This window comes from Tarenaya hassleriana, unplaced genomic scaffold, assembly GCF_000463585.1.
Source record: "Tarenaya hassleriana unplaced genomic scaffold, ASM46358v1 Cleome8, whole genome shotgun sequence".
NCBI classification, from domain to species: domain Eukaryota; kingdom Viridiplantae; phylum Streptophyta; class Magnoliopsida; order Brassicales; family Cleomaceae; genus Tarenaya; species Tarenaya hassleriana.
This window is the reverse complement of record NW_010970490.1, coordinates 2,612,060-2,639,617: the sequence shown is the minus strand read 5'-3', so window position 1 is coordinate 2,639,617 and position 27,558 is coordinate 2,612,060. Positions and strand designations below refer to the sequence as shown.

Sequence of the window (27,558 nt, the reverse complement as noted above, 5' to 3'; positions counted from 1 at the left end):
TTCCTCTCATTTCTTTCTCCACTCCCATTTCTCTTCAAACCGTCTCTCTCTCTCTCTCTCTCGATCTTTCTTGATCTTGATCTTGATCAATCGCTGGGCTTCGCCGGACGCGAATTTGATCGGAGTTTCGGATTCTGCCTGCCGCCCTAAATGCCGTCACGGTTCATTTGCCGGATCTCGATGATCCTCGATTTGTTAAACCAGAAGTGAAGGAAGGTTTCCCATTCGTTTCGGGCTAATTTCTCTTCTTCTTCGCAACCATGTTCGAAGCTCATGTAAGTTTATTCGGCCTTCTCTTTCTATTTGATATTTTTGATTTTTTTGGGATTGTGGTGAAATTTTCCCCACGAGGGATAATTTTTGAATATGTGAACTGAAAAGAAGAAAATGGGTTCCTCATATCCGAAAGCGCATCAACTGTTTCATACGAAAGCTCATAGGTTATGGGAATGCGACAGCATCTATTGTTGATGAATCAGTTATTTTGTGGGTTTCTTGAATTAACAAAGAAGAGCAAACCGGACGCTGATTAAGGACGTAGTTTGGGCTGTATGTAGATGGGATTCTTAGCTTACAATAGCGCATGTTTTGGATTTGAAATGATATAATTGTATGGTATATGGGTCAATGTTCCTTGGAAACCTGTTATCTGTTTCATATTCATGACTGATGGAGCATAGCATAGCATACAATCTCCCTCCTCTTTCATGTTTTGTCTTTTCCCCTTGTAAGTATTAATCTCATTCTGCAATATATCTTTGCTCTTAGGTAGAGCACAACATCTTTGTCTTTCAGAGTATCTTATGTTGTCATGTTTTTCCTGACGAGTTTCATGTCCATTGCAATTTGGTATCCAGGTGCTGCATCTGCTCCGGAGGTATTTGGGTGAATATGTCCATGGGCTCTCGACAGAGGCTCTGCGGATCAGTGTTTGGAAAGGTTGATCTTTCATTTCCCTCCACATTTATTTTAAGTACTATCTAGGGTTTGTTGGCAGTTTGCATGTGTAGAAAGTTTTTCAGTGTGTGATTTTCTTACTTTGCTTATCGGATGAAGAGGAGCAAAAAGTGACTGATGTGGATCATGCTCAAGCTTGCCAATAGGATGAAATTCCTAGGGTATCTAATCAGATTATGTTTTAACTTTGATTTCGCTTTTTAACATCCAGTTATTGGGTTTCTTACTTTTCAGGGGATGTTGTTCTTAAAGATCTTAAGTTGAAGGCAGAGGCCCTGAATTCGCTCAAACTTCCGGTCACTGTCAAAGGTGGTTTTGTAGGAACCATAACTTTGAAGGTGATTATTTCTGTTCCTCATAGTTTTTTATGATTTTCTCCACGCTGCTACTCATATTCCACCTTCTGTAGCCTGTTGTTTCTTTCTCGAAAGTTTATCCACTTTAGTCTTCCAGAACTTATGCTGGGTGGATTATTCCCACGGGAGCTACTTATGGATAACTTCTCAAGTAGAGGAAGAGAATCTGTCTAACTTCTACCGTTTTAGAAAAATTTCCTTTGTAAATGCCTTTTGGAGATATTGAACTCTGTTGGATGAATTAGACAAAATTTCAGTTATCTTTGTTTATGTCTTTTAGTTATCCAGGCTGCTTATCTATATAAATGAACAGCGGCGCTGGGAAGTGATTCCATAGTTATAATGTCATGCAGAAGTGACACTGTGCCTATGTAATGCAGTACAATATGTTTAAAATAATTTCGTGTGTAATGCATGTAAAAAATTGGATTTTGTTCGCGATGTTGTTTGTTGTTCATATCGGAAGCTTTCTTAGTATAGAATGCCATGGAGATTGGATTGAAACTCTATGCGTTGCTCCAGATTGTTTGCTTGTATTTCCTGATTTATGAAGTTTTACTTTTGTTTTGTTTCAGCAAATGCTTTTTTTTTTGTCAGGAACTCTCTGAAGTATTAATTCATATATGCCAGAGATAGAATGTGACAATTAATTATTGCATTTTAGCTTAACAATTTGCATTTAGCAAGGGAAGTCAAAGATACATATGCACAAATCTTTGTTTCAGGTTCCTTGGAAAAGTTTAGGAAAAGAGCCAGTCATTGTTTTGATTGACCGTGTCTTCGTTCTTGCTAATCCGGCTCCGGACAGCAGAACACTTAAGGTAGGGTGGCTGTTTCTGTCGGAAAGTTGATTTCTGTTTGCTTTTCTGTTATCAGTCTTCTAACTATTGGTTGGAACTTACCGCTTTACACTACCTCAAATTTAGGAGGAAGACAGGGAGAAGCTTTTGGAAACCAAGCTTCAACAGATTGAGGTACTCATTTTTCAAGCTTCATGCATACTTCTTGGTTCTTAATCACATCTGTCATATGAGTTTTGGCTTTTGTTTTCCATCTTAAAGTAAGATTTTGTTGTAATTTGGGGACTATCATTTCTTGTTATTTCATGTTCAGGAAGCAGAATCTGCTACTCTTGAAGCAATAGCAAAATCAAAGCTGGGAAGTGTATGCTTCTGAACTCAAACACTTTTTTCTCCTTGTATCATTCGTTTTGCAATCTTCGGTTTGAGTTACAATTATACTTTCCTAATTCATATTTAGCCTTTTCCTTGTGAACTTCTTTTTAATAAAGTTTTGCATTCCACTTGATAAGTAGCTTGGCGATTGATACTTTTGCAGCCTCCTTCAGGAAATTCATGGCTTGGTTCGCTAATAGCTACAATTATTGGAAACCTGAAAATATCTATTAGCAATGTACACGTCAGATATGAAGATTCAACGAGGTTTGTCAGTTTCTGCTTTTTTGTTCCCTTGGCTTCCTTATAACAGATGTTTCTGTATTCAGAGATCTTAGATGCTTCCTATTGCTGATACGAAAAGTCATGGAAGTGCCTCTTCAGCATTTTTTTTAAAAATATTTCATTTTCTTTACTTCAAAACAACGCTTGCTATAGTAACCCAGGGCACCCTTTTGCTGCTGGAATCACCTTGGCCAAGCTGGCTGCTGTTACAATGGATGAAGAGGGGAATGAAACTTTTGACACAAGTGGCGCTTTGGATAAGCTGCGCAAGGTGAGCTGTTCTACTGTCTTTCCTTACCATGGTTAATTAATCAAAGTAGTTGGAAGGAGACAAAGTTCTATGTGTCTCTGATTCGATAGATATACTGTCCTTTTGAGACTTCGATTGCTTGCATGTACTGGGTTTCAAGAAAAAACGGCCCCTTCCTGAAAAAGCCCCATTTTGTAATATCTCTTCATATAGGAAGTTCAGGGACTTTACAAAGTATTGGACTCCAATAGAACATGAGGTTGGTTCTTTATGAACGAAGATTGATTTTTTTATTCGCTGGCCCAAACCTTTGAGGGTGTAAACAATTATACTGTTCAGTTTAATTATTTGATCTTTTGTTTGGAGTCTTTAAAAAGTTATTTGCTCTGATGGTGTATTTCTTTGCTTGTTTCCTTTTGCCTATGGGCAAATGGTCGATCTTTTATAGCTAAGCACATTAACCGTATAAGCTAATACATCTGCGATTGACTGAAGTATGCATCTCCATGCCGAATGATGATGATGTTACTTGAAGAAAGACTTGAAAGAAATCTTTCAGCTGACACATTAGTTTCTGAAACAGTCATTGCAGCTCGAGAGACTAGCTCTATATCATGATTCTAATAGCTTTCCATGGGAGATAGAGAAGAAATGGGAAGATCTTAGTCCTGAGGATTGGGTTGAGGTCTGTCCTTACTTAACTTCTAATTGTGCTTCTGTTCATTTGCTGGAATATTGATCGATTGAAATGTTTATACTGTATTTTCTAACTATATGTTAATTTTTCTTCAGATATTTGAAGATGGCATAAAGGAGCAGAGATGTGACAGTGAAATAAAGTCGAAATGGGCCTTGAGTCGTCAATACCTATTGTCACCAATCAATGGAGTTCTTAAATATCACCGGTTAGGAAATCAAGAAAGAAATAATCCAGAGATTCCATTTGAGAGGGCTTCACTCGTCCTAACCGATGTTAACATGATGATCACTGAGGTGATAATTTCTTCGCTGGATATAGTCGCCGTATTTAGTTGATTCATTTTCGGGGAAAGTGTTTATCATGTGGATCATGCATTCTCTTTTCCCATATTTCCCTTTTTCAACTTGCTTAAGTAGTCTATAAGAGAGTTGGATGACTGGGTCTATTAGTGATAACTGTCTTAATCACTTGTTTTTTTTTTGTCTTTGTTTCAACAGGAACAATACCATGATTGGATAAAGCTAGTTGAAGTTGTTTCCAGATACAAAACATATATAGAGATTTCTCATTTGAGGCCCATGATCCCCGTATTGGAGGCTCCATATTTGTGGTGGCGCTATGCTACTCAAGCTAGTTTGCAGCAAAAGAAATTGTGGTACATTTTTTTTTCAATTTCCCTATCTCCCATGCATGATTTCCTTAATGAATTCTACAAAGAAATGTCATTTCTTTGTGGAACCATCTTATCTTTTAGTCTTGTTTGTAAAATTTTGACTATCTTTCTGGTAAAGTACCAACACCAGGATGTCTTTGTGGAATGATTCTGTGTTTTGATCCGATTGTTCATGTTTAATGGTTTTCAGCTATCGGTTTTCGTGGGATCGCATTCATCATCTTTGCCAACTACGTCGACGTTATGTTCAGTTGTATGCCAATTTGCTGCAGCATTTATCAAATGATAATTACCCAGAGATGAGAGAAATTGAAAAAGATCTTGATTCCAAAGTGATTCTTTTGTGGAGGTACGTAACCGTAGGTCCTTGTGCTGCATGGATCAAAGTTCTGTATTTTGATGCATTTTCACGTCTGAAAATCCACTCCTCTTTCTTCCCTTTATAGAATGTTTGTAGAGACTGTTTAGAAGAATATGGTTAAAGTTTAGAATGTATTGAAGTAAATTATGCTCCTACATATTTGCATGTATTAGTGTATTGGTTGAATTTGTTCTCAGTACTGTCATACAACCATGTTGTAGATGCAGTTACGTTTCTAGCTATGTGCTCGCATGATTGTTCGACAATGCCCTATGAGAAATTTGTTGTGTGTGTATGTGATGCTCTGCTCATGGTTATCCCATGCAATGATTTATAACTTGGAGTTCCAAGCGTTGAGTTAATAAAAATTATTAGAAAATTTTCAAGAGATGCTTGATTTGATATCTGATGTCATTGTATCCCTTTGCAGCCCACAGCACAAAAATGCTCTACTGTTTCAGAGATGTTCTCAAAAAATTTGTTGTATCTACTTGCTTGTTTTCCTTTGACATGTCTTATGTTTTCCTTTTTGTACTATATTTGCTTACTAGGTTGCTTGCACATGCGAAGTTGGAATCTGTTAAATCGAAGGAGGCAGCTGAGCAGAGAAGGCTGAAAAAGGCTAGCTGGTTTTCTTTTAGATGGTCAGTTGAATTTTTGTTACTTCATTTTGTGAATATTTGTTCTCTTGGATTGTCAGTATTTCGTGTTGATTGTCAGTTCTTTTTGTATTGTCATTTATGTATTTGATGTTTTTCATCTTCTACATTCCACTAATTTTTGTGGTTGCCTCCTCCATGAAGGCGGACAGAAGCTGAAGATGACACTGTTGTGGATAGTGCAGCTGAGGGATCAAAATCGATGGAGGAAAGTTTGACAAAAGAAGAATGGCAGGCAATTAATAAATTACTGAGTCACCAGCCAGATGAAGAGATGGTTTTATATTCAGGAAAAGACATGCAGAATATGACTCACTTTCTTGTGACCGTATCAATTGGCCGAGGTGCAGCTAGTATTATTGATATAAATCAGACAGAGATGCTCTGTGGTAAGTTTGAGCAGCTAGATGTAACAACCAAGTTCAAACACCGGAGTACACAGTGTGATGTATCGCTGAGATTCTATGGCTTATCTGCACCAGAAGGTTCACTTGCCCAGGTTTGTTTTCACACAAGACGAGCACCCATTATCTATTCATTTATCTTTCTGTGAATTGATAGTGAAAACAACTATTCATTTATTTTCTTTTTTTTTTGGGTTGCAATTAAAGTTTCCTGAAGTGAAATTTTGATCGATAGAATTTTGAGTAAAATTGAACTATTGAATCTGAGCTGAAGATTTGACCACTTTCCAGTTCTGTCCTCGTTTCACAGAGTGTGTCTAGTCAGAAAAAGACAAATGCTTTGGTGGCTAACTTTGTCAACTCACCAATCGGAGAGAACATTGATTGGAGGCTATCGGCCACAATATCTCCCTGTCATGCTACGGTAATCTCTTCTTACATGCATGCTGTGGAATGATGGACCTTTTATTTGTGTCCAAAGATGACTGAACTTGTGAGATTAGGTCGAGAGTAAACTATTAGAGCTTCTATCGAAAATCTAGTCGATGGGATTGAGTGAAGTATGCGGTTGCATGAGAATTTGAAATACGCAATGGCTGTGGCCACAAAGTGGGTCTTTAGAATTTTTTTAGTTGTCATCTTTATCTTACCGCGTGGTTGTTTCACTTTTTTTGGTATCAGTGCACTTGAAATTCCAGTATTCACCTTCCTGAGTAGATACATTTTTTCTGAGTTTGGAAGTCTCTTCTATTTAATTTGCAGTCAAAATTAAACTTACCTACTATTGAGGGAGAGAGAGAGAGACATTATCCCATTGAGGTTATCTAACGTGCTCCATGATAGCTTTATTCTGATCAAATCCAGTTGCTGCTAAGAGAAAGAAGAAACATTGTCCACTAATCAATATATTTGAAGAATTGTTTTTCCTATTCTAGCTTGGTACCATTATATTAAGAATTGGTGTCCTGCAAATCTTGTGATTTTCAGATCTTGACTGACAGTTTTGATCGTGTGCTGGAGTTTGTGAAGCGAAGTAATGCAGTTAGCCCAACTGTTGCTCAAGAAACTGCCACTGTGCTTCAGGTATTGGTGTAATTCTCAGGAGCTATTCTCTGAATCTACTCTCAGCCTGATTGCAGTGAGAACTGCAGGTCATGGTTTCAATAATTTGTTGAAGGCAAATGTTTGTTGGTTACTGCTCATTTTTCATCATTCTTAACTATAGATGAAACTAGAGGAAGTAACTCGGCGGGCCCAAGAACAACTTCAGACGGTGTTGGAGGAGCAGAGCAGGTTAGAGCCTGTTAGCTTTATTTTTGAATCTTCTTGTGTTGTTATTCTCGCGTTTGCCGGCCCTGCCTGCACTTTCATTTGATCTTGTAGACGAAAGATGTGGAGCGATTGTTGCATTTTACCTGGGGTTAAAAGCATGGGGATGGGGGGATGGGGGGATGGGGTGTGTGGGGTGGGGTGGTGCACCTCAGTCAGCTTGTTCATTTATTGTTTCTCAAGAGGCTATATATTTGTGCCTTTTTTTTGTTCATGAGGTGATATTTGCTAATGATGTTGAGCGGATTTTAATTGTATTCCTTTCTTAAATATCTCTAAGGAGGAGAGTGCTCACTACCTTTCCTATTCTTTTCTTCTAATCTCTTAGGTTTGCTCTTGATATTGATCTTGATGCTCCAAAAGTAAGAATTCCTTTGAGGGCGGCAGGCTCTTCCAAGTGTGATAGCCATTTTCTTCTGGATTTTGGCAATTTTACACTAACCACTATGGTAAGTTTCTGGAGATGCTTTGGTTTAGATATATTTTTTGTTCTTCTTTTTTCTTAAACTTGTTGAAACATTGCAGGATAGTCGGTCTGAGGAGCATAGGCAAAACTTATATTCCCGTTTCTACATTTCCGGAAGAGATATTGCTGCTTTCTTTACGGACTGTGGATCTGACAATCGTGGTTGCAGTTTCCTCATGGAAGATTTCAACAATCAGCCAATTATGTCTCCTATTCTGGAGAAAGCTGACAATGTTTACTCATTAATTGATAGGTGTGGAATGGCAGTAATTGTTGATCAGGTATCTTTTTAACAGTCTTTCCTATTTTATAAGTTAGTTATTATATTAATGAAGTGCTTGTACCCCTTACATCGATTTATTGTTTATTGCAGATCAAAGTACCTCACCCAAGTTACCCGTCCACCCGAATTTCCATTCAAGTGCCAAATCTAGGTGTTCATCTCTCACCAACAAGATACCTCAGGATCATGCAATTATCAAACATCTTGTGGGATGCCATGAAAATTTGTGGTCAACCGCCTGTTGATAACCTCCAGGATGGAATGCTACCTTGGGGTCCTACAGATCTTGCTAGTAGTAGCAGGGTTTTAGTTTGGAAGGTATCTGCTGCAACACAAATGTACTGTTCAAACATGATCAATATATATTAATGCTAACTTCTATACAAATATTTTGTTTCAGGGAATTGGTAACTCAGTTGCTACTTGGCAACCTTGTTACTTTGCTTTATCTGGGTCATATTTGTATGCATTTGAATCACAAAGGTCACTGGATTATCAACGATATTTAAGGTTCGTTTTGTATTTCCTGTTTCTTTTCTGTGTATTTTGGTTATATGAGCTCTCTTGTTCATTGTGTTTTCTAGAAATAGGTGTTTCTATTGAAAGGTATCTTGCATGGGATCATGCATTTATATTTTGAAAAATGCAGCATGGCCGGAAGGCAAGTATTTGAAGTTCCACCGGCAAATGTGGGTGGCTCGCCCTACTGCCTCGCTGTTGGTCTAAGAGGAATGGACCTTAAGAAGGTATGCTGAGTTGCTTTTTAGTATTTCAGAGAACGCATGCCATATCAACATGTTTATAAGCTCTCTAGGGCGTAAAAGTAGAGCTATATGTCATCAAATTTATAGCTTACTGCATTTTGTAATGGTTACTTAATCCATATGAACCAAATGATTTAAACATTATCAGTCACTCTCTGTACCTTTGTTATATTGAAACTGCTTTTCAAGACCTACAGGAGCAAGGGCATTTTAATAGACGGTTTTGTGTTTTTACTTCTGTTTGGTTAAAGATGCTGAATCTTTTATTTTCTTTAGGCTCTAGAATCATCTAGCACCTGGATCATAGAGTTTCAGGGAGAGGAGGAGAAGACAGCTTGGCTAAGGGGACTAATTCAAGCTACCTATCAAGCTTCTGTATATGATATTCCTTTTTCCTTTCTCTGTAACTATTGAGAGCATCTTTTTCTATTATTACCATTATCGGGTTCTATTTGTTAACTGGATGCTATTTGTCCCTGTATAGGCTCCTTTAACGGTGGATGTTCTTGGACAAACAAGTGACGATACTGCAGACCTCCCCGAACCTCAGACTCGGATTTTAAAAGCTGCTGATCTTGTTATTAATGGTGCTTTAGTTGAGACAAAGTTGTTCATATATGGAAAGGTCAGCTGTGGTTAGCTTTCTTTGTTTTTTGTTGTGCATGCAGTTTTATGTTAATGCCTTTACTGATTAGGAACTTTATTGCTTCCTGAGTTTAGGAGTTTTGATTTTCTCGATGCAATGTTTTCTTGATTTTGCGTTTGACTTTCAAGGTATTGTATTTTCTTTCACAGATCAGAGATGAAGCTGACGAGAAGGTTGAAGAAGTTCTGCTTCTTGAAGTTCTTGCTGCTGGAGGAAAGGTTTGTGCTCCTTAAGTGTAACACATTGCTTATTCTGATGTTCAGTGTGATAGTTGATTCTGGTCAGCCAAACAATAATATTGATTGGGATAAAACATAAGCAACCTAGACCTGTTATAATTTATTTTGGTTAACCAAGTGATCATACAATGTTAAGTACCAGAATAGTCATATTTTTGGTTGTTGTGGTTGATTAGAGTTTAACTTGTCAGCGTAGTTTTTGCTCAATCCGATAGCATATCTCAAGGGTGATATTTTCAACTCATTAGTGACTAGCACTTAAATTCCGTGCTTTTTAACATTTCTCATAAGTGGAGTTTAACTTTTCAAATAAATTTCATAATGTGGATCTAGTTTCATGAGTAGAGGAACACATGTGCTTTGCAGGTGCACATGATTAGTTCAGAAAGTGGCTTAACAGTCAGGACAAAGCTACATTCTCTTAAGGTTAAAGATGAACTTCAGCATCAGCTTTCCGGAATTCCTCAGTATTTGGCATACTCTGTTTTGAAGAATGGCGACATACAAGACTTGCATGGAGTATGTGATTTTAATGATAAGGAGATGCCTGTAGGACATGTGGATGATGAGGATGCCTTCACAGATGCTTTGCCAGAGTTTCTGTCTCCAACAGATCCAAGTACTCCAGATATGGATATGATCCAATGTAGCATGATGATGGACTCTGATGAATGCGTCGGGTTCAAGTCTGCTGAAGGTTTGGTTCATGAAAAAGATGGATCTCAGGGTAAGGGCCTCTATGATGAGGTATTTTATGAAGCACAGGGTGGTGAATTTTCTGACTTCGTGTCAGTTGTCTTCTTGACAAGGAGTTCAAGTTCTCATGACTATAATGGAATAGATACACAGGTATGTAATGTCAACATCATGGGCACAATCTAAGTTTGTGACGTTATATATTATTTATTTTACTAATATCTGATTGATAAAAAAAATCTCAGATGAGTGTCCGCATGTCGAAACTGGAGTTCTTTTGCAACAGGCCTACTGTTGTTGCTTTGATTGGTTTTGGCTTTGATATGAGCACCGCGGCTTACATGGAAAGTGATAAAGATGCTAACATCACAACACATCAAAAATTGGATAGTGAGAAAGAAAAAAATGATGAGAGTGGACGTGTTGAAGGCTTACTTGGATATGGCAAGGACCGTGTTGTCTTCTACCTGAACATGAATGTTGACAGTGTTACTGTATTTCTGAACAAGGAGGACGGTTCTCAGCTTGCCATGTTTGTGCAAGAAAGATTTGTATTGGACATTAAGGTACAGAATATTGGCGTTTCGATTCAACCTGTTTGATTATGCTTCCCAGATCTAACTAACTTCGTTTTCTATAGAATAGTTCGCGTTGGAGAAACTAAATTTGCTCAATACATGCCTTAGTATTGCAATTTAGTTCTTAAAGCATGAATTCTTATTATGTTTCTGCTTGAGTTTGATGTTTTAATCTTACAGGAATGATGTTGTTCAGGATCTGTTTTTTTTTAAATCATAATCATTTGGCTTCATTTATTTGTTTGTCAAGGTTCACCCAAGTTCTCTCTCTATAGAAGGAACTCTAGGAAATTTCAAACTATGTGATAAGTCATTAGACTCTGGAAACTGCTGGGGTTGGCTTTGTGACATACGTGATCCTGGTGTCGAGTCTCTTATCAAGGTATTGAGTTTTTATTTGTTAGTTGTTGAAGGGTCTGTTAGAGCTCTATTGATTCTTTGTTACTTTTTTTAAGATTTCGTTTTACACCACCTTATTATAACCATTCTATTATTATTGTGATTAATTTTTTCTTTTATGTTGCAGTTCAAATTTGATTCATACAGTGCTGGCGATGATGATTATGAAGGATATGATTATAGCTTATCTGGTAGACTTTCAGCTGTTCGCATTGTGTTCCTATATAGATTTGTTCAAGAGGTATGTAGAGGAACTAATTGTATGTCTTGATCACTAGACTTATGTTGTCTCAAATTACCTAGTCGATTTGGAATGTGATCAGCACAGATAGAGTACTTGTTCTTTGTACTTGAGATGACCTATATGAACTTCTTAATATTATTGTCGATCAACCTTAGCAAGTTTTTTGCAGATAACAGCTTACTTCATGGGACTTGCCACTCCTCACACAGAAGAAGTCATAAAGCTTGTCGATAAAGTTGGAGGCTTTGAGTGGCTAATCCAGAAATACGAGATAGATGGTGCTACTGCGTTGAAGCTGGACCTTTCCTTAGACACTCCAGTAATTGTTGTTCCTAGAGACTCAATGAGCAAAGAGTAAGTAGAAAGTTGAGCTTTGTATTACTCAAATTTTGCTTTGATAACTATATTATTCTAGGTTTAGGACAACTCTACTGCACTCGCACTCTTCACGGTTTTCTTTTGGTTTTTATTGGACATCTTCTGTGTGGATTTGTTTTCCGCAGTTTGTGTCCATGAATTATTTACTGAGGAATTTGGTGTTACCATTTAGTAATAAAGAAGCTAAAAGCATGAGGTCTGCAATATATTGCTTTCAGCGCTAGCTTTCAGCGCTAGCTCGCTAATATCTGCAACAAATTAAGTTTTGTTCTGAAGTCAGGTAACGCCTTAATTCTTTTATTCTTGCAGTTACATTCAACTTGATCTTGGCCAGCTGGAGGTATCAAATGAAATAAGTTGGCATGGGTGTCCAGAGAAAGACCCTAGTGCTGTCCGTGTTGATGTTCTTCATGCAAAGGTATATTGTTTATGATTGTTTGGAATTCATGCCTTCAACTTGCTAAATGCATGCTACGAAATGTTATGCCTTGAATGGCTTAATGCCTCCCCTATTTTGGGTTTGGTTGAAGGTTCTGGGGCTTAATATGTCAGTGGGCATCAATGGTTGTATTGGTAAACCTATGATACGTGAAGGGCAAGGATTGGACATCTTTGTTCGGCGCAGCTTGAGAGATGTTTTCAAGAAAATTCCAACGTTTTCTCTAGAGGTTAAGGTAACAGTTCCACCTTCTTGCTTGTATGATTTAAGGTGAACTTTAAATATCCACTTTTCAGTATCAAGAATCTAGAATAAAATGAAGTTAATTGTTTCTGATTTGTTTCTCATTATTGTGAGTATCGGAACAGCTGCCTCATATTACAATATTATTTTGAAAGGAATTAATTTGCTAGCAGAGATAGAAAAGAGTAGCCATAATGTTGATATCCTTCCAGAACGAAAAGCTATTTATCCCTTGAGTGAAAACCGAGACTACATTTCACACTATCTCTGTTTTCTCATATATGGTTCTCTTTTTCTTTGTTACTATCAGTAATCTTATTACCACTTTTTACTAACAGCCATTTTTTCAGGACTAACTATTTTTTTAATATTTACTGGACAGATTGATTTCTTGCATGGTGTAATGTCTGACAAAGAATATGATATTATCGTCAACTGTTCATATTTGAATTTGTGTGAGGAGCCAAAGCTACCCCCAGACTTCCGTGGTGGCAATTCTGGTCCTAACGATAAAATGCGCCTGCTGGTTGATAAAGTTAACTTGAATGGTCAGATGATTATGTCACAGACAGTTACTATACTGGCAGTCGATATCAATTATGCTCTTCTTGAGTTACACAATAGCGCCAATGAGGAGTCACCACTAGCTCATGTTGCTGTAAGTGTTTCCTGGATCTGGATTTGTTTCCTTTTGCAATTGTCCCTTCAGCATGAGAAAGCACAATTACTCATCCCCTATTTTGTGTGATTCAACAGCTTGAAGGATTATGGGTATCTTACAGGATGACATCACTTTCTGAGACGGATTTGTATGTGTCTGTTCCTAAATTTTCTGTTCTTGATATCCGTCCCGACACAAAGCCTGAAATGCGACTTATGCTCGGGTCATCTGTTGATGCTTCCAAGCAAGCTTCTTCAGGATCTTTCCCCTTTTCCCTAAATAAGGGAAGCTTTAAGCGAGTCAACTCTAGGGCCAGTCTTGATGTTGATGCACTGTGTTCAACAATGCTGTTGTTGGATTACAGATGGCGAGCTTCTTCTCAGTCTTGTGTTTTGCGGGTTCAGCAACCTCGTATCCTTGCTGTACCCGATTTCCTACTTGCAGTTGGTGAATTTTTCGTCCCAGCTTTGCGTGCAATGACTGGCAGAGACGAGACAATGGATCCACAAAATGATCCTATCACAAAAAACAATAGCATAGTTCTCTCTCAACCTCTCTATAAACAAACTGATGATGTTGTGTACTTGTCCCCTAGTAGACAATTAGTAGCTGATTCTTTAGGGGTTGATGAATATACTTATGATGGTTGTGGGAAGTGTATCTCTTTGAGTGAACAAGGTGACAAAGATTTCAGTGCAGACAGAATACAGCCGATCATAATTGTTGGACATGGAAAGAAGTTGCGGTTTGTGAACGTGAAAATTAAGGTAGATAGATATTCTTCTCTCCTTTCTCTGTCCTATGCATGCTTTGCAACAATTTCTGTTCACTTGGTATACTAGGATTAGATTTCTATACATTCTCCAAAGTCTTGCACCATGGAATTAATTTGTAGCATTTACTGGTTAGCAATGCCCTTCTTTTTTTATGGTTTTGAATATGTGCTTTGGCTTCTTTTATAATTTCCCTTCATTGTGGCAGAATGGATCCCTTTTGAGCAAGTCCATTTACTTGAGCAATGATAGCAGCTGCTTACTTTCTCCGGAAGATGGTGTTGATATTTCGGTTGTAGAAAAATCCTCATCTAATCCTGATAATGTGCTTAATGACGCCTATGCATCATCAGATGCCCTGGACACTTGTCAGGATGATTCCAACTCTGGCCAGAGTTTTACATTTGAAGCTCAGGTAGTTTGACTCGAGGTTTTTCATGCGTACTTGATATGTTGGTTTGATTCTTTTCAGCTGTACAATTCCATGTGGCTTGATTTTATTTAACCTAATAGATGATAGATGGTCCTCTACCTTTACTCCGTATTTATTTAGAACTTTTGCTTTCTGATATTTCTATTTTCTTGCGTCTGCTTTTGTGTGTCATGCCTTTTACTGATCTGGTGTTGTAGGTTTTTCTTCTTTCAAAGGTCTCTTGATCATCTTTCTTTATGTTGCCATCTTTGACGAATCTAGATATGAGGCCTATGTGATATATCAGATTCAGATTGGAAGTTTCTTTTTTGATATAATAAGTTTTAGACTTCTCTCCTGTGTGCTGAGTCTGCGCCTGCATATGAATACTATACGGGGCTTTTGTTTGCTTCTTTATGAGGCCTATGTGATATATCAGATTGGAAGTTTCTGTTTTCATATAATAAGTTTTAGACTTTTCTCCTGTGTGCTGAGTCTGCACCTGCATGTGAGTACTATATGGGGCCTTTGTTTGCTTTCTTTATGTCCTAGGTTTATTAGGTGAAATTTAAGTTAATTCATGTCCTTCATATGAGGTTTTGTATGTGCAGTGTCAAATCTAATTGCACATTACAATTTGTTCACCAATAAGTATTTCTTTAATTAGATACTTACTTTCAGTTTTCATCTGTATGCTATGCCACTTTTTTCCTTTTAAATTATTGTGTGTGAATATTACTCTAATGAGAACAGTGAAAATGATGATTTACAAATTTCTGTGCATGTTCCATATGTTCCACTTTCTCTAATTGTTAATATATAGCCGTAAGTTCTTTTATATACATTTTGTAAGTAGTAGAGCATAAAGTGGTTCTTGGCATTTCTCAAACCACAAGTTTTAGTATTGTTCTGTTACTCCAATAATGACTAATAAGAAATGTGTTCTATGGTGCTATTTCATTAACTGGCCCCTTTTCTGAGTGTTAATTTTAAGTTCGTGCAGGTAGTTTCTCCCGAGTTCACATTCTTTGATGGCACAAAATCCTCTCTGGATGACTCTTCTTCTGTTGAAAAGCTTTTGCGGGTGAAAATGGATTTTAGTTTTATGTAAGTGTGTCACTATCGTATTTTAAAATGCTGTTATTTATTTTCATATTATTACTATCTGCTACAGAAAAATCATGAACAATTTGAACTAAAAAACTATTTTTCTTCAACTGCCTGATGTTTTGTTGATAAAAGGATATGATCGGATTGTTGATATAGAGGATATTCTGACTATATGGATCTCTGCTATTATATGACTCTAAAAGGAAAGTGTAGTATTAAATTCAGTCATGTGATAACCCTCCCATCTGGCCGCTACATCCTACACCTGTTTTTTGTGAAGAAGCTTATTTCTTTCCTATTTTCTTAGTGGAATTAAAATATCACTTTATTTTGTTGATGCATGTTGTTACTGTTTCAACAGGTATGCGTCAAAAGAAAATGATGTCTGGGTTCGGGCTTTGCTAAAGGACCTGATGGTTGAAACTGGTTCTGGTCTTATCATTCTTGATCCAGTCGATATTTCAGGGGGGTATACCTCTGTTAAAGAGAAAACAAATATGTCATTGATGTCAACTGACATATACATCCACCTTTCTTTGAGTGCTCTTTCTCTACTACTGAATCTGCAGAGCCAAGTATCAGGAGCTTTACAATCTGGCAATGCAGTTCCTTTAGCTCCATGCACCAACTTTGATAGGATATGGGTTTCGCCCAAAGGTATGTGCTAGTTAAGTTATGGAGCAGTGTTTAAACCTTACATTGCTGAGCCACAATTTTTGGTCTCGTATACTGCTTTTCTTCTCAAAGAACAGTCTGTCAGATCATCCTCTTTCTGTTATAAGTTTGTTTTTGGGGCACATGCAGAAAATGGACCCAGGAACAATCTCACGATTTGGAGGCCGCGCGCTCCTCCAAATTATGTCATATTGGGAGATTGTGTGACATCAAGGTGATAGTTGCTGGAGACTTAGCTGTTTATTTATATTTTTTATATTATGATGTGTTTTTTCTTTGATTTTCCCATTGCAGAAAATTTTTTTCTGAAAAAGTTGAATTTGCAACTAACCTGTAGGAAAGTTTATGGTTTACTCACTTTCCATATACTTTACAATATTGGAGCCTGGAAATGGTCATGAACGCGTCCTCATCTTAATCTTTTGAATCTTGGATTTATGAGTAGCATCAAACCATGTCCGTTATAAATCCGAAACAAGAACATTGATGTACTAAAAACTAAGCATATTCTTTCCGTAATGGAGGTGTGAGCACAACCTTGATTCAATGACGTGCCAGCCTCTCTTTTTTTTACAATGTTTAATGTTGTTATGTTGTTATTCTCTTTTGCAATTTTCCTTACAGGGCAATACCCCCTACACAAGCAGTAATGGCGGTGAATAATGCGTATGGGCGTGTGAAGAAGCCAACTGGGTTTAATCATATTGGTCTGTTCTCTGTTATTCATGGTTCGGGAGGGGCTAGTGGTCATTCCAACAATGACAACGAGTGCTCTCTCTGGATGCCTATAGCACCTCCAGGATACATTGCTATGGGTTGTGTTGCAAATCTGGGAATTGAACCACCAGCCGATCACGTCGTTTATTGTTTACGTTCTGACCTTGTATCTTCGAGCAGCTTCTCAGAGTGCATATACTTTGTGCCCTCTAGTTCATCGATCAATTCTGGATTCAGCATATGGCGCATAGATAATGTCCTTGGATCATGCTATGTGCATTCTTCAACTGACACTCCTTCCAAAGAATATAGTTGTGGCCTCAGCCATTGTCTTTCTTGGAGTCTTCTTCCAGCGAAGTCATCTACATATGTCTCTGATCCATCATCTGTTAATGAGTTTAAGAGCCAGCAAACAAGTGACTGGAGTGGAAGTTCATCAGGATGGGATATTCTTAGAACAATCTCTAAAGCAACTAATTATTATGTTTCAACTCCTAACTTTGAGAGAATCTGGTGGGACAAGGGTGGTGATCTTCGTCGACCAGTCTCAGTTTGGCGGCCTATATCACGTCCTGGTTTTGCCATACTGGGTGATTGCATTACTGAAGGGTTAGTAAAAATTATTTAACTGTTTTATATGTCTCTAGTGTTAACCTTGAATGCTATCTTCTTACAGTTCTGTTATAGTAACATGTGGATTCTTCTTCCATCTAAAGCTTGGAACCTCCGGCCCTGGGAATACTTTTCAAAGCAGATGACACTCAGATTGCTGCAAAACCTGTGCAGTTCTCTAAAGTTGCACACATTGTTGGGAAAGGTTTGGATGAGGTTTTCTGCTGGTATCCAGTTGCACCTCCTGGTTATGTTTCTCTAGGATGCGTTCTCTCTAAATTTGACGAGGCACCACCTCTGGATTTATTCTGTTGTCCAAGGATTGATCTTGTAAAGCATACAAATGTTTACGAAGCTTTTGTCTCAAGGTCTTCAAGTTCTAAATCGTCTCAATGCTGGAGCGTTTGGAGGGTTGAGAATCAGGTTCGATAATCTCATCTAAGTTTTTCTTTCTGTGTCTCTTATTCTTTGAAGAGGCCAAAATATAGTTAGTAATTAATGCAGGGTTTCCCCTTGTCATCATTGAATTTGAGAACTTTTTTTTTTTTATTTGCATTAGCTGCCACCCACATAGTAAAGGTATATGTTGCTTCTGATATCAATTTATACAATGTGTAGGCTTGCACTTTTCTTGCTCGTTCTGATCTTAAAAAGCCATCCAGTCGGCTAGCTTTTGCAATTGGAGAATCCATAAAGCCAAAGACACGGGAAAACGTGAATGCAGAAATGAAGTTGCGATGCTTTTCTCTGACCTTTCTAGATGGCTTACAAGGAATGGTATGTAACCATGGTCAATCGTATTAACAGATTTGCTGGATAAACGTGATGTTCACTTATAGATGTTGTTTTGAGTACTTCCAGATGACTCCTCTGTTTGACACAACTGTCACCAATATCAAGCTAGCAACTCATGGTCGTCCTGAGGCCATGAATGCAGTGCTGATCTCCTCAATTGCTGCTTCAACATTTAACCCACAGTTGGAAACTTGGGAACCTTTGCTGGAGCCATTTGATGGAATATTTAAGTAAATATAATCATTCTTTATTATCATTTCTGCTCTTTTCTTATAGTTTCCAGAATTGTCATGAGTGTTAATGTTTGCTTTGAAGGTTGGAAACGTATGATACAGGTCTGAATCAAACGTCAAAGCCAGGAAAGCGCGTGCGAATCGCTGCTACTAACATCTTAAACATAAATGTTAGTGCTGCAAATCTTGAAACTCTTGGTGATGTTCTTGTCTCTTGGAGAAGGCAGTTGGAACTTGAAGAAAAAGCAGCTAAAAAGAAGCAGGTAACATTTTGTGCTTTCCTTTTATGAATGGAAAGTTCTTTGAGTTTTGCTTTAGTTGATACTTGTTAGTCCGCTCTTACAGGAAGCAGGTCTTTCTGATGGAAATGGGGATTTTTCAGCCTTTTCAGCTCTTGATGAAGACGATTTTCAGACCATTATTGTAGAGAATAAACTTGGGCGTGAAATATATCTGAAAAAGCTTGAGGAGAACTCAGATGTGCTCGTACAGTTGTGTCATGGTGAAAACTCTTCTGTCTGGGTTCCACCTCCAAGTTTCTCCAATAGGTTAAATGTTGCAGACAGTTACAGAGAAGCACGTCATTATATGACCATACAAATTCTTGAGGCTAAGGTTTCTATATTTACATACTTTTTATTTTTTGCAATTTTAAACTATATTTAAATTTTTTTGATTGCTTGTTGCCAATTTTTTATGGCTAAGATTATATTTTCCACTTGGATGTGCAGGGTTTGCATATAGTCGATGATGGTAATAGCCACAACTTATTTTGTGCTCTGCGCCTCGTGGTTGATAGCCAGGGTGCAGATTCACAAAGACTTTTTCCTCAAAGTGCTAGGACAAAGTGTGTTAAACCTTTGACTTCAGCTATCAACAATTTCATGGAGTGCACGGCTAAGTGGAATGAATTTTTCATTTTTGAAATTCCAAGAAAGGTACGCAATGATTATTTTAAAAATGTCCCTTGGTTCATCTTCTCTTTTCACTTTGAGATGCAGAGTCATATCTGATGATGCTGTAAGTATTGAATTGAAACAGCTTCTTCCGGATGAGTCATTCTCTTAATGCTCACTTTAAATTAGCTGGTCATTTCAATTTACATACTTTCATGTTTGAAATAGAATGTTCTCGAAAGGAAAAGACTGTCATAGTTTTGAGACTAAAGAGCTTCCTATTTGGTTGTAATAGGGATCAGCCAGATTGGAGGTTGAGGTAACAAACCTTGCTGCTAAAGCTGGAAAAGGTTCCGTCCTATGACTTCTTAGATCTTTGATTCTTGATTCTTTCTTTGATTGTAACCTTGAATTCTGCTGTCCATTTTTTTCGGTGCAAAAACTTAATGATTTCTTTCTGAAAGTAAAAATGAGTTAGTTTTCTACCCAAGCTTCTAAATGCAGTTTTTTATATATTTATTTTCCATTTCAGTCATTGGATGGGTTTGTTTTTGCCACCTGAATAAATACTATTGGATAGTTTCAAAGAGCTGATTTTGTTCTGTGTTACCTGATATTCTTTCTTTTACACTATTGACCTATGTAGGTGAGGTTGTGGGGTCGTTTTCATTTCCTGTTGGATACGGTGCTAACACGCTGAGAAAGGTAGCTTCAGTTAGAGTACTAAATCAGTCAAACGAAGCTCAGAATACAATTTCATATCCACTTCGCAGAAAGGTTAGTTACTTTTTAATTCACTTTTAATTCCTATCATGATGTTCTGTGGCAAGTTTTTTTAAAAATATTTCTGAAATATAATCTAACAAAGCATTACGAATTTCCTTTGCTGTATGAAATGAAGAATGCCGAAGATACCTGTGACAACGGATACTTGTTCGTCTCGACTTCTTATTTCGAGAAGAGTATGATTGCCAACACCCAGAGAAATATGAAAGATAAGGAATTTGTTGATGGAGACACTGGTTTCTGGATTGGAGTTCGCCCTGATGATTCATGGCATAGCATTCGTTCATTGCTTCCCCTCTCTGTTACTCCCAAATCATTGGAAAATGATTTCATTGCAATTGAGGTTTCCATTAGAAATGGAAGAAAGCATGCAATATTCAGAGGTTTAGCTACAGTTGTCAATGATTCAGATATCAGTTTAGAGATATCTTTATCTTCTGATCAGACTATATCTTCAGGAGCAAGCAACCATAAAGCTTTTATTGCCCCTACATCTTCGTATGTTCTACCGTGGGGATGTTTATCCAAGGATAATGAGCAATGCTTACATGTTCGGCCAGGGGTGGAGCACCCTCATTCTCCTTATGCATGGGGTTGTTGTGTTGCTCTGAGTTCTGGTTGCGGAAAAGACCAGCCATTTGTAGACCAAGGTTTGCTTACTCGACAAAGTACTTTGAAGCAGAGTAGTAAGGCATCTACTTTTGCCTTGAAATTGAACCAGCTTGAGAAGAAGGATATGTTATTCTGTTGCCAGCCAAGTACTGGGAGTAAGCCTCTTTGGCTTAGCATAGGAACAGATGCTTCCGTTCTTCATACAGATCTTAATGCACCTGTTTATGATTGGAAAATTGCTATAAATTCCCCGCTGAAGCTAGAAAATCGACTTCCCTGTCCAGCCAAATTCACAGTGTGGGAAAAGACAAGAGAAGGTACATATCTTGAGCGACAGCATGGTACAGTATACTCAAGAAAGAATGCCCATATATATTCAGCAGATGTTCAGAGACCTGTATACCTCACGCTCCTAGTCCAAGGTGGTTGGGTTCTAGAAAAGGTTGGTCTTCTATTTCTAACAATGTATTCCCTCCTGAAAAACATTTTTGTATTGTTGCTTATGTTCAATGTCATTTTTTGTAGGATCCCATTCCTGTTTTAGATTTATCTTCGAGTGACAGTGTATCATCCTTTTGGTTGATCCATCAACAGAGCAAAAGGTTTGTCATCCCCGAGGTTACGTTTTGGTTTTCATTTTTCCTGGGATTGTTAGTCTTAGTCCTGTCGAGTCTGTTACTTAATCTTCATGCCTGATGATTGAGGTTAAGTACACTTATTTGTTTCTGGAATAATTGGTGGATGTAGCTCACAAAAGAGTTGCTAGCTTAGAAATTTCTCTTTTCTGACTTCTGTTACTGACTCTTGATTTCAATCAAATGCTATCATCTAAAATTTCTTGAAAGTATTTTATCTGTAACATCTCTAAACTAAGCGGTAACCTGAGGAGAAAATTTACTGTAATTGAATATTGATGATTTGTGAAACAAGAATGTATTGCGAGATTAACAGATGAAATTTGAGATTCCTCTCTGTTTCATACCAGATAACAATTCCATGAAACATTACTTTTCCATAAGCTTGCGCTCTGTTTTGATGGATTTGCAGGAGATTGCGTGTGAGTATTGAGCGTGATATGGGAGAGACTGGTGCGGCACCGAAGACTGTAAGGTTCTTTGTTCCATATTGGATTACAAATGATTCGTATCTCCGTCTGGCATACAGAGTGGTGGAGATTGAACCTTCAGAAAATATGGAGGCAGACTCCTCCAGTCTGTCTAGAGCTTCCAAATCTTTCAAGAAAAATCCGACATTTTCCTTGGATAGGAGACTACAAAGAAAAAACCTCCGAGTGCTTGAGGTTATAGAGGACACTAGTCCTATACCTAGCATGCTTTCTCCACAAGAATCAGCTGGACGGAGTGGGGTTTTATTGTTTCCTTCACAAAAGGATTCTTATCTCTCTCCACGAGTTGGTATTGCTGTTGCAGTTCGTGATTCCGAGATATACAGTCCGGGAATTTCTCTTCTTGATCTTGAAAAGAAGGTGACCAACTAAAGCTTAATTACTTGTTCAAAGCTGATGGCTTGTCTTTGTCGGACTGTTAATAAACTATAGATGAATCATCTTTTGTGCTTGGAGTTTCCTCCTTATCGCATGGATGAAAACTTGAGTTTTTCTGTATCTCGTTTACTGATTTTTTTATTTTCTGTAATTTTTCTTTGACCTGAAACCCTTTTCCAGGAACGCATAGATGTCAAGGCATTTTGCTCAGACGCGTCATACTACAAGCTCTCTGCAGTATTGAATATGACATCTGACAGAACAAAGGTCAGATATCATTTTCATGATTTCTGTTATATGTTGCTCATTTTTTTCATCATATTTATGATCAATTCCTTGTCTTAATATGACATCTAGTGACTAGTGGTTTACACGATGTTGTTATCACATATTGATGCAAAACCACTGCTTATTAGCAAAGCTGAGACAGTTCTGATTGGCAAATATGGATGATCAGACTATTAAGTTTCACTCAGTATCCAATGAAGTATTAGATGACTAAATCTTTTTGCTTTCAGGTTATTCATCTCCAGCCACACACCTTATTCATTAACAGGGTGGGTTTGAGCATCTGTCTTCAACAGTGTGAGTCTCAGACAGAAGAATGCATTCATCCTTCAGATCCTCCAAAGCTCTTTGGTTGGCAGTCTTCCACTAGAACTGAGTTGCTGAAGGTATGTAAATTGCCTTGAAATTCCGGTCTCTTGCTTTCAATGAAGATTAATGTTCTTGGCGGTCAATGGCCAATTTTCAGTTACGAGTTAGTGGATATGGATGGAGCACACCATTCAGTGTCTCTAATGAAGGTGTAATGCGTGTTCTTGTTGGGAAAGAAGATGGAACCGATCAATTACCACTGAGGATACAAGTCAGAAGTGGAACTAAGAACTCGCGATATGAAGTTATTTTCAGGCCAAACACCATCTCAGGCCCGTACAGGTTGATACGTATACCACATTTATTTACTGCAGGATTTTATTTTCTCTTTCGGTTTCCCCTTACTGCTATTGTGATTCCTACTCGGTTGATGGATTAACTAACTAACTAAGGCTTGAAATTTGTGTGGAATTCTGTTTCTCTTAATAGTATATCATGTTTGCTGAGTCTAACTGTATTTGTTCACTCTTTTATTTTTGCTCCCTTTCACTGCATATACTCGTCTCAGTGACTTATTATTTTTCAATTGAAACCAACGTCCTCTGCACAGGATTGAGAACCATTCCATGTTTCTACCTATTCGTTATCGACAAGTGGATGGTAACAGCGATTCGTGGCAGTTTCTTCTTCCTAATGCTGCTGCTTCATTTTACTGGGAAGATCTTGGTAGACGGCATCTCTTGGAACTCCTTTCTGACAGAACCGACCCATCAAAATCTGAAAAGTATGATATTGATGAGATAGGTGATCATTTACCTAGAAGTACCGAACATGGACCAACAAGAGCCATAAGAGTTACTATTTTAAAGGAAGACAAAAGGAACATTGTTAAAATCAGTGACTGGATGCCTTCCTTCGAGCCTACTTCGAGCATGAACAGAAGACTTCCCGTATCATCTCCGTCAAAACCTTCCGGAAATGAGTATCAGCAAGCTCAGCTGCTGGCTCCAGAAGAATCCGAGTTTCACATGATTGTTGAGCTTGCTGAGCTTGGTGTTTCCATTATTGATTCTGCTCCAGAGGAAATATTGTACATGTCAGTGCAAAATCTCTTTGTAGCACATTCAACTGGCTTGGGCTCTGGGCTTAGCAGGTCAGTGCAGTAGTTTTTCCTAATGAGTTTCCTTCAGGGTAAATTCAATTTTTAGAACATCATGGCATGTTCATAGCTCCCCAAATAATAAATCCGGTCCAGTTAGGCATTTTGATACATTATGCAGTTTTGCTGGAATGGTCATCGTATTGATGCATTATAGATGTTTAGTCCGTAGACATTGCGACTATGTTCAATCACCAGTAGTGTGCCGAGAGGGATTTGGTTAATATTTCCTGTATAAATCTTTGCTAACATCACAAATTTTCACATTCGTGTTTATCAGATTATTTTGACTGGTTGCTTCTATTTGTAAGAGCAAAACTGCGATCAACTAATGTCAAACGCTTGCATCCGAGCTGCATTAATGACAAATGATATGTAATCTTACAGGTTCGAAGTACGGATGCAAGGAATACAAGTAGATAACCAACTGCCGTTAACTCCTATGCCAGTTCTGTTCAGGCCCCAGAGAACAGGCGATAAAGCTGATTATATTTTGAAGTTCTCTGTGACTCTGCAATCAAATGCTTCTCTTGATCTCCGCGTCTATCCCTATATTGGCTTCCATGTAAGATTGTTCGGTTTCCTTATTTCCACCTGAAGTTTTTTTAAATTGCTTCTAAAGAAGTACATGCCCACATTGATATTTCCGATTCAGGGACCTGAAAACACTGCCTTTCTGATAAACATTCATGAACCTATCATTTGGCGCATCCATGAGATGATTCAGCAAGCCAATTTGACAAGGTTATCTGATTCTCAGTCAACAGCTGTGTCAGTTGATCCCTCCATTCAGATCGGGTATGTAACAAGTTGCTGATATGTGAGCTGTCTGTAAACCGAGTCTGCTGATTTGTTTTTTTTATAACCTTGTGTGATTACCCCTTTGAAAATACAGAGTTCTTAACATCTCGGAAGTTAGATTCAAAGTAACCATGGCTATGTCTCCTGGTCAAAGACCAAGAGGAGTGCTTGGTTTTTGGTCATCCCTGATGACTGCACTTGGTAACACCGAAAATATGCCAGTAAGTCTGCCAATGGTTAATTTAATGTTTATACATTTTAAGTTCGTTCTATGTTTGTACCATCATTCTTCCCATAAGGATATTTTCATATTGATTATAATTAATGAGTGTCACAGGTTTGAGTATTTAAATGAGCTAACTATACCTCCACAATTTTTTTGAGCTATTAAATACCATAATATTTTTGGAATCTGCCTAGTAATTAGGCAGAAGACAAGTTGAATGGATTAAAATCTGCTTTTTTTCTAAAAGAATATTGATTTTAAATCACCAAACTTTTAATTTTTGCTGTATTGTCGTTTGAATACAAAAAAAGTGTGGGTTTTACTGACTAACGTTAGTAGTTCATATTTTTTTCCCAGGCGTTTTTCCCCTGTTTAATTTGTAATGATTGCCAATTGCTATACAAACCAAATGCAGCTGGATTTGGATCTTTACCTTTTTCTATATTGTTGCCATAAAAAACAGGTACGCATAAGTGAAAGATTTCATGAGAAGATATCAATGCGCCAAAGTACGATGATCAACAATGCAATTAGGAATATAAAAAAGGACATCCTTGGCCAGCCTCTTCAACTGCTTTCTGGTGTTGATATTCTGGGCAACGCAAGCAGTGCCCTTGGACATATGAGTCAAGGCATAGCTGCGTTATCAATGGATAAAAAATTCATTCAAAGCCGACAGAGACAGGTTTGTTACTTTGCTTTTGAAGAAAACCGAATCGAATCGTAAACTGAATTGACCAGTTTAAAAACAAGGAGTATGAGCCTACCACCATGGCCCCCACATATTGTGATTGTGTATACTCATAGATGCGTCTCTTGGTATGTGGCAGGAGAACAAAGGTGTTGAGGACTTTGGCGATATTATCAGAGAAGGAGGTGGAGCATTTGCAAAAGGGTTGTTTAGAGGAGTCACGGGCATATTGACAAAGCCTCTTGAAGGCGCAAAGTCTTCGGGAGTGGAAGGGTTCGTCTCGGGTGTTGGGAAAGGAATTATCGGTGCAGCTGCCCAACCCGTGAGTGGGGTTCTGGATTTTCTGTCCAAAACGACTGAAGGTGCAAATGCCATGAGGATGAAAATCGCAGCTGCTATCACCTCAGATGAGCAGCTTCTTCGTCGGAGATTGCCCAGAGTTATTGGTGCTGATAGCTTGCTCCGGCCTTATAACGAATACAGAGCACAGGGACAGGTAAATCGTTAAATATGAATCTGTCGGTTATGTTGAGATACATCAAACTAGCAGTATTTCATTTATTCAGATAACTATGAATTCCCTTTGTACATGTTTGCTTCAAGCTTTTTGAAAGTTTTTGTTTTGATTCTCTTGGTACCCACAATTGCTTGTGCAGTGTTCAAACTTCTCCATTTTTGCATTTGCAGGTTATACTTCAGTTGGCAGAATCTGGATCGTTCCTCGGTCAGGTTGATCTCTTTAAAGTACGAGGGAAGTTTGCCTTATCAGATGCTTATGAAAATCACTTCATGCTTCCCAAAGGAAAATTTTTGATGATCACACATCGAAGAGTGATACTACTACAAGTGAGTCCACAATTTCTCCCGTCCTATATTATATATAAATTTGCACAATCTATTTTAAGAAGGACTCTCATGTTCATGAGACAATTCAATTTTTTTACAGCAACCCTCCAACATAATGGGTCAGAGAAAGTTCATCCCGGCTAAAGACGCATGTTCTATAATGTGGGATGTGCTATGGGATGACCTGGTGACAATGGAACTGACTAACGGGAAAAAGGACCAACCTCGATCTCCTCCTTCACGCCTCATTCTTTACTTGAAGTCGAGAGAGCAATTCCGTGTTGTGAAATGCAGCCCCAGCACTAATCAGGCCTTCGAGGTTTATACCTCCGTTGATCAAGCCATTAACACTTACGGCCAGAACGCTTCAAAGGTCAGCCTCTTCTTCCTCTGTCTCCCCCATGTAATTATAACCACAGATGAGATTATTTTGATAGAGAGAAAGCAAATGTATGTTATTCAGGGAATGGGGAAGAACAAAGTGACAAAGCCATACTCCCCAATGTCTGAGAGCTCATGGGCTGAAGGAGCTCCTCAGCAAATGCCCGCATTGGTCGCACCTTCTTCAACCTTTGGAACTACTACTAGCCCTTCATCTGCTCCCAGCCCCCCCGCCACTTAGCACTAGAGACTGAAACGTTATTGGTAAATGACTTCTCCTATATTCTATTTAGCCTTTCTTTAGTAGGCCCATTCAGTTTTGGTAAAAAAATAAAGTACCTTTTATGGGCACGTAGGATATAATATATATATATATATATATAATTATAACTGTGTATATAGATGCCTGCCCTGCATATCTCTTTTTGTACATCCTTACATACATCATATATACATACGGTCTGCCACATAAATTTTTATATTCGTAATTTTTCTCCTTATTTCACGCTATGCATTCGTAATCGAATACACACCCCATTCGTCTGTC

General features: G+C 38.1%; 1 protein-coding gene across 1 annotated transcript; it reads left to right on the top strand.

Annotated features, from left to right (window-relative positions):
• Positions 1 to 21: 21 nt before the first annotated feature.
• On the top strand, positions 22 to 27,558 carry LOC104802610. The gene is made up of 62 exons (XM_010526287.1): positions 22 to 275; positions 858 to 939; positions 1,192 to 1,295; positions 2,039 to 2,134; positions 2,240 to 2,287; positions 2,427 to 2,477; positions 2,652 to 2,755; positions 2,927 to 3,044; positions 3,607 to 3,708; positions 3,816 to 4,016; positions 4,221 to 4,378; positions 4,587 to 4,745; positions 5,309 to 5,401; positions 5,561 to 5,915; positions 6,131 to 6,244; positions 6,808 to 6,903; positions 7,046 to 7,113; positions 7,478 to 7,598; positions 7,675 to 7,896; positions 7,989 to 8,216; positions 8,299 to 8,408; positions 8,548 to 8,644; positions 8,939 to 9,037; positions 9,147 to 9,287; positions 9,458 to 9,526; positions 9,914 to 10,396; positions 10,489 to 10,809; positions 11,072 to 11,203; positions 11,348 to 11,461; positions 11,634 to 11,818; positions 12,152 to 12,260; positions 12,373 to 12,516; positions 12,907 to 13,182; positions 13,281 to 13,952; positions 14,167 to 14,373; positions 15,374 to 15,477; positions 15,842 to 16,137; positions 16,285 to 16,369; positions 16,780 to 17,481; positions 17,589 to 17,907; positions 18,103 to 18,261; positions 18,346 to 18,509; positions 18,595 to 18,775; positions 18,858 to 19,127; positions 19,244 to 19,450; positions 19,704 to 19,758; positions 20,055 to 20,185; positions 20,310 to 21,248; positions 21,332 to 21,408; positions 21,854 to 22,292; positions 22,491 to 22,577; positions 22,829 to 22,984; positions 23,065 to 23,249; positions 23,518 to 24,060; positions 24,454 to 24,631; positions 24,722 to 24,864; positions 24,962 to 25,088; positions 25,557 to 25,778; positions 25,924 to 26,280; positions 26,472 to 26,630; positions 26,731 to 27,003; positions 27,094 to 27,558. The coding sequence occupies exons 1-62, from the start codon at positions 261 to 263 to the stop codon at positions 27,250 to 27,252; spliced, it is 12,411 nt and encodes a 4,136-aa protein (XP_010524589.1). The 5' UTR covers positions 22 to 260; the 3' UTR covers positions 27,253 to 27,558.

Excerpts from the sequence above, each read along its gene's own strand:
- LOC104802610 (XM_010526287.1), top strand. Across the intron at positions 14,374-15,373 it reads GTTTTACATTTGAAGCTCAG|GTAGTTTCTCCCGAGTTCAC; the intron begins GTAGTTTGACTC and ends AAGTTCGTGCAG. Across the intron at positions 21,409-21,853 it reads ATCCATCAACAGAGCAAAAG|GAGATTGCGTGTGAGTATTG; the intron begins GTTTGTCATCCC and ends ATGGATTTGCAG.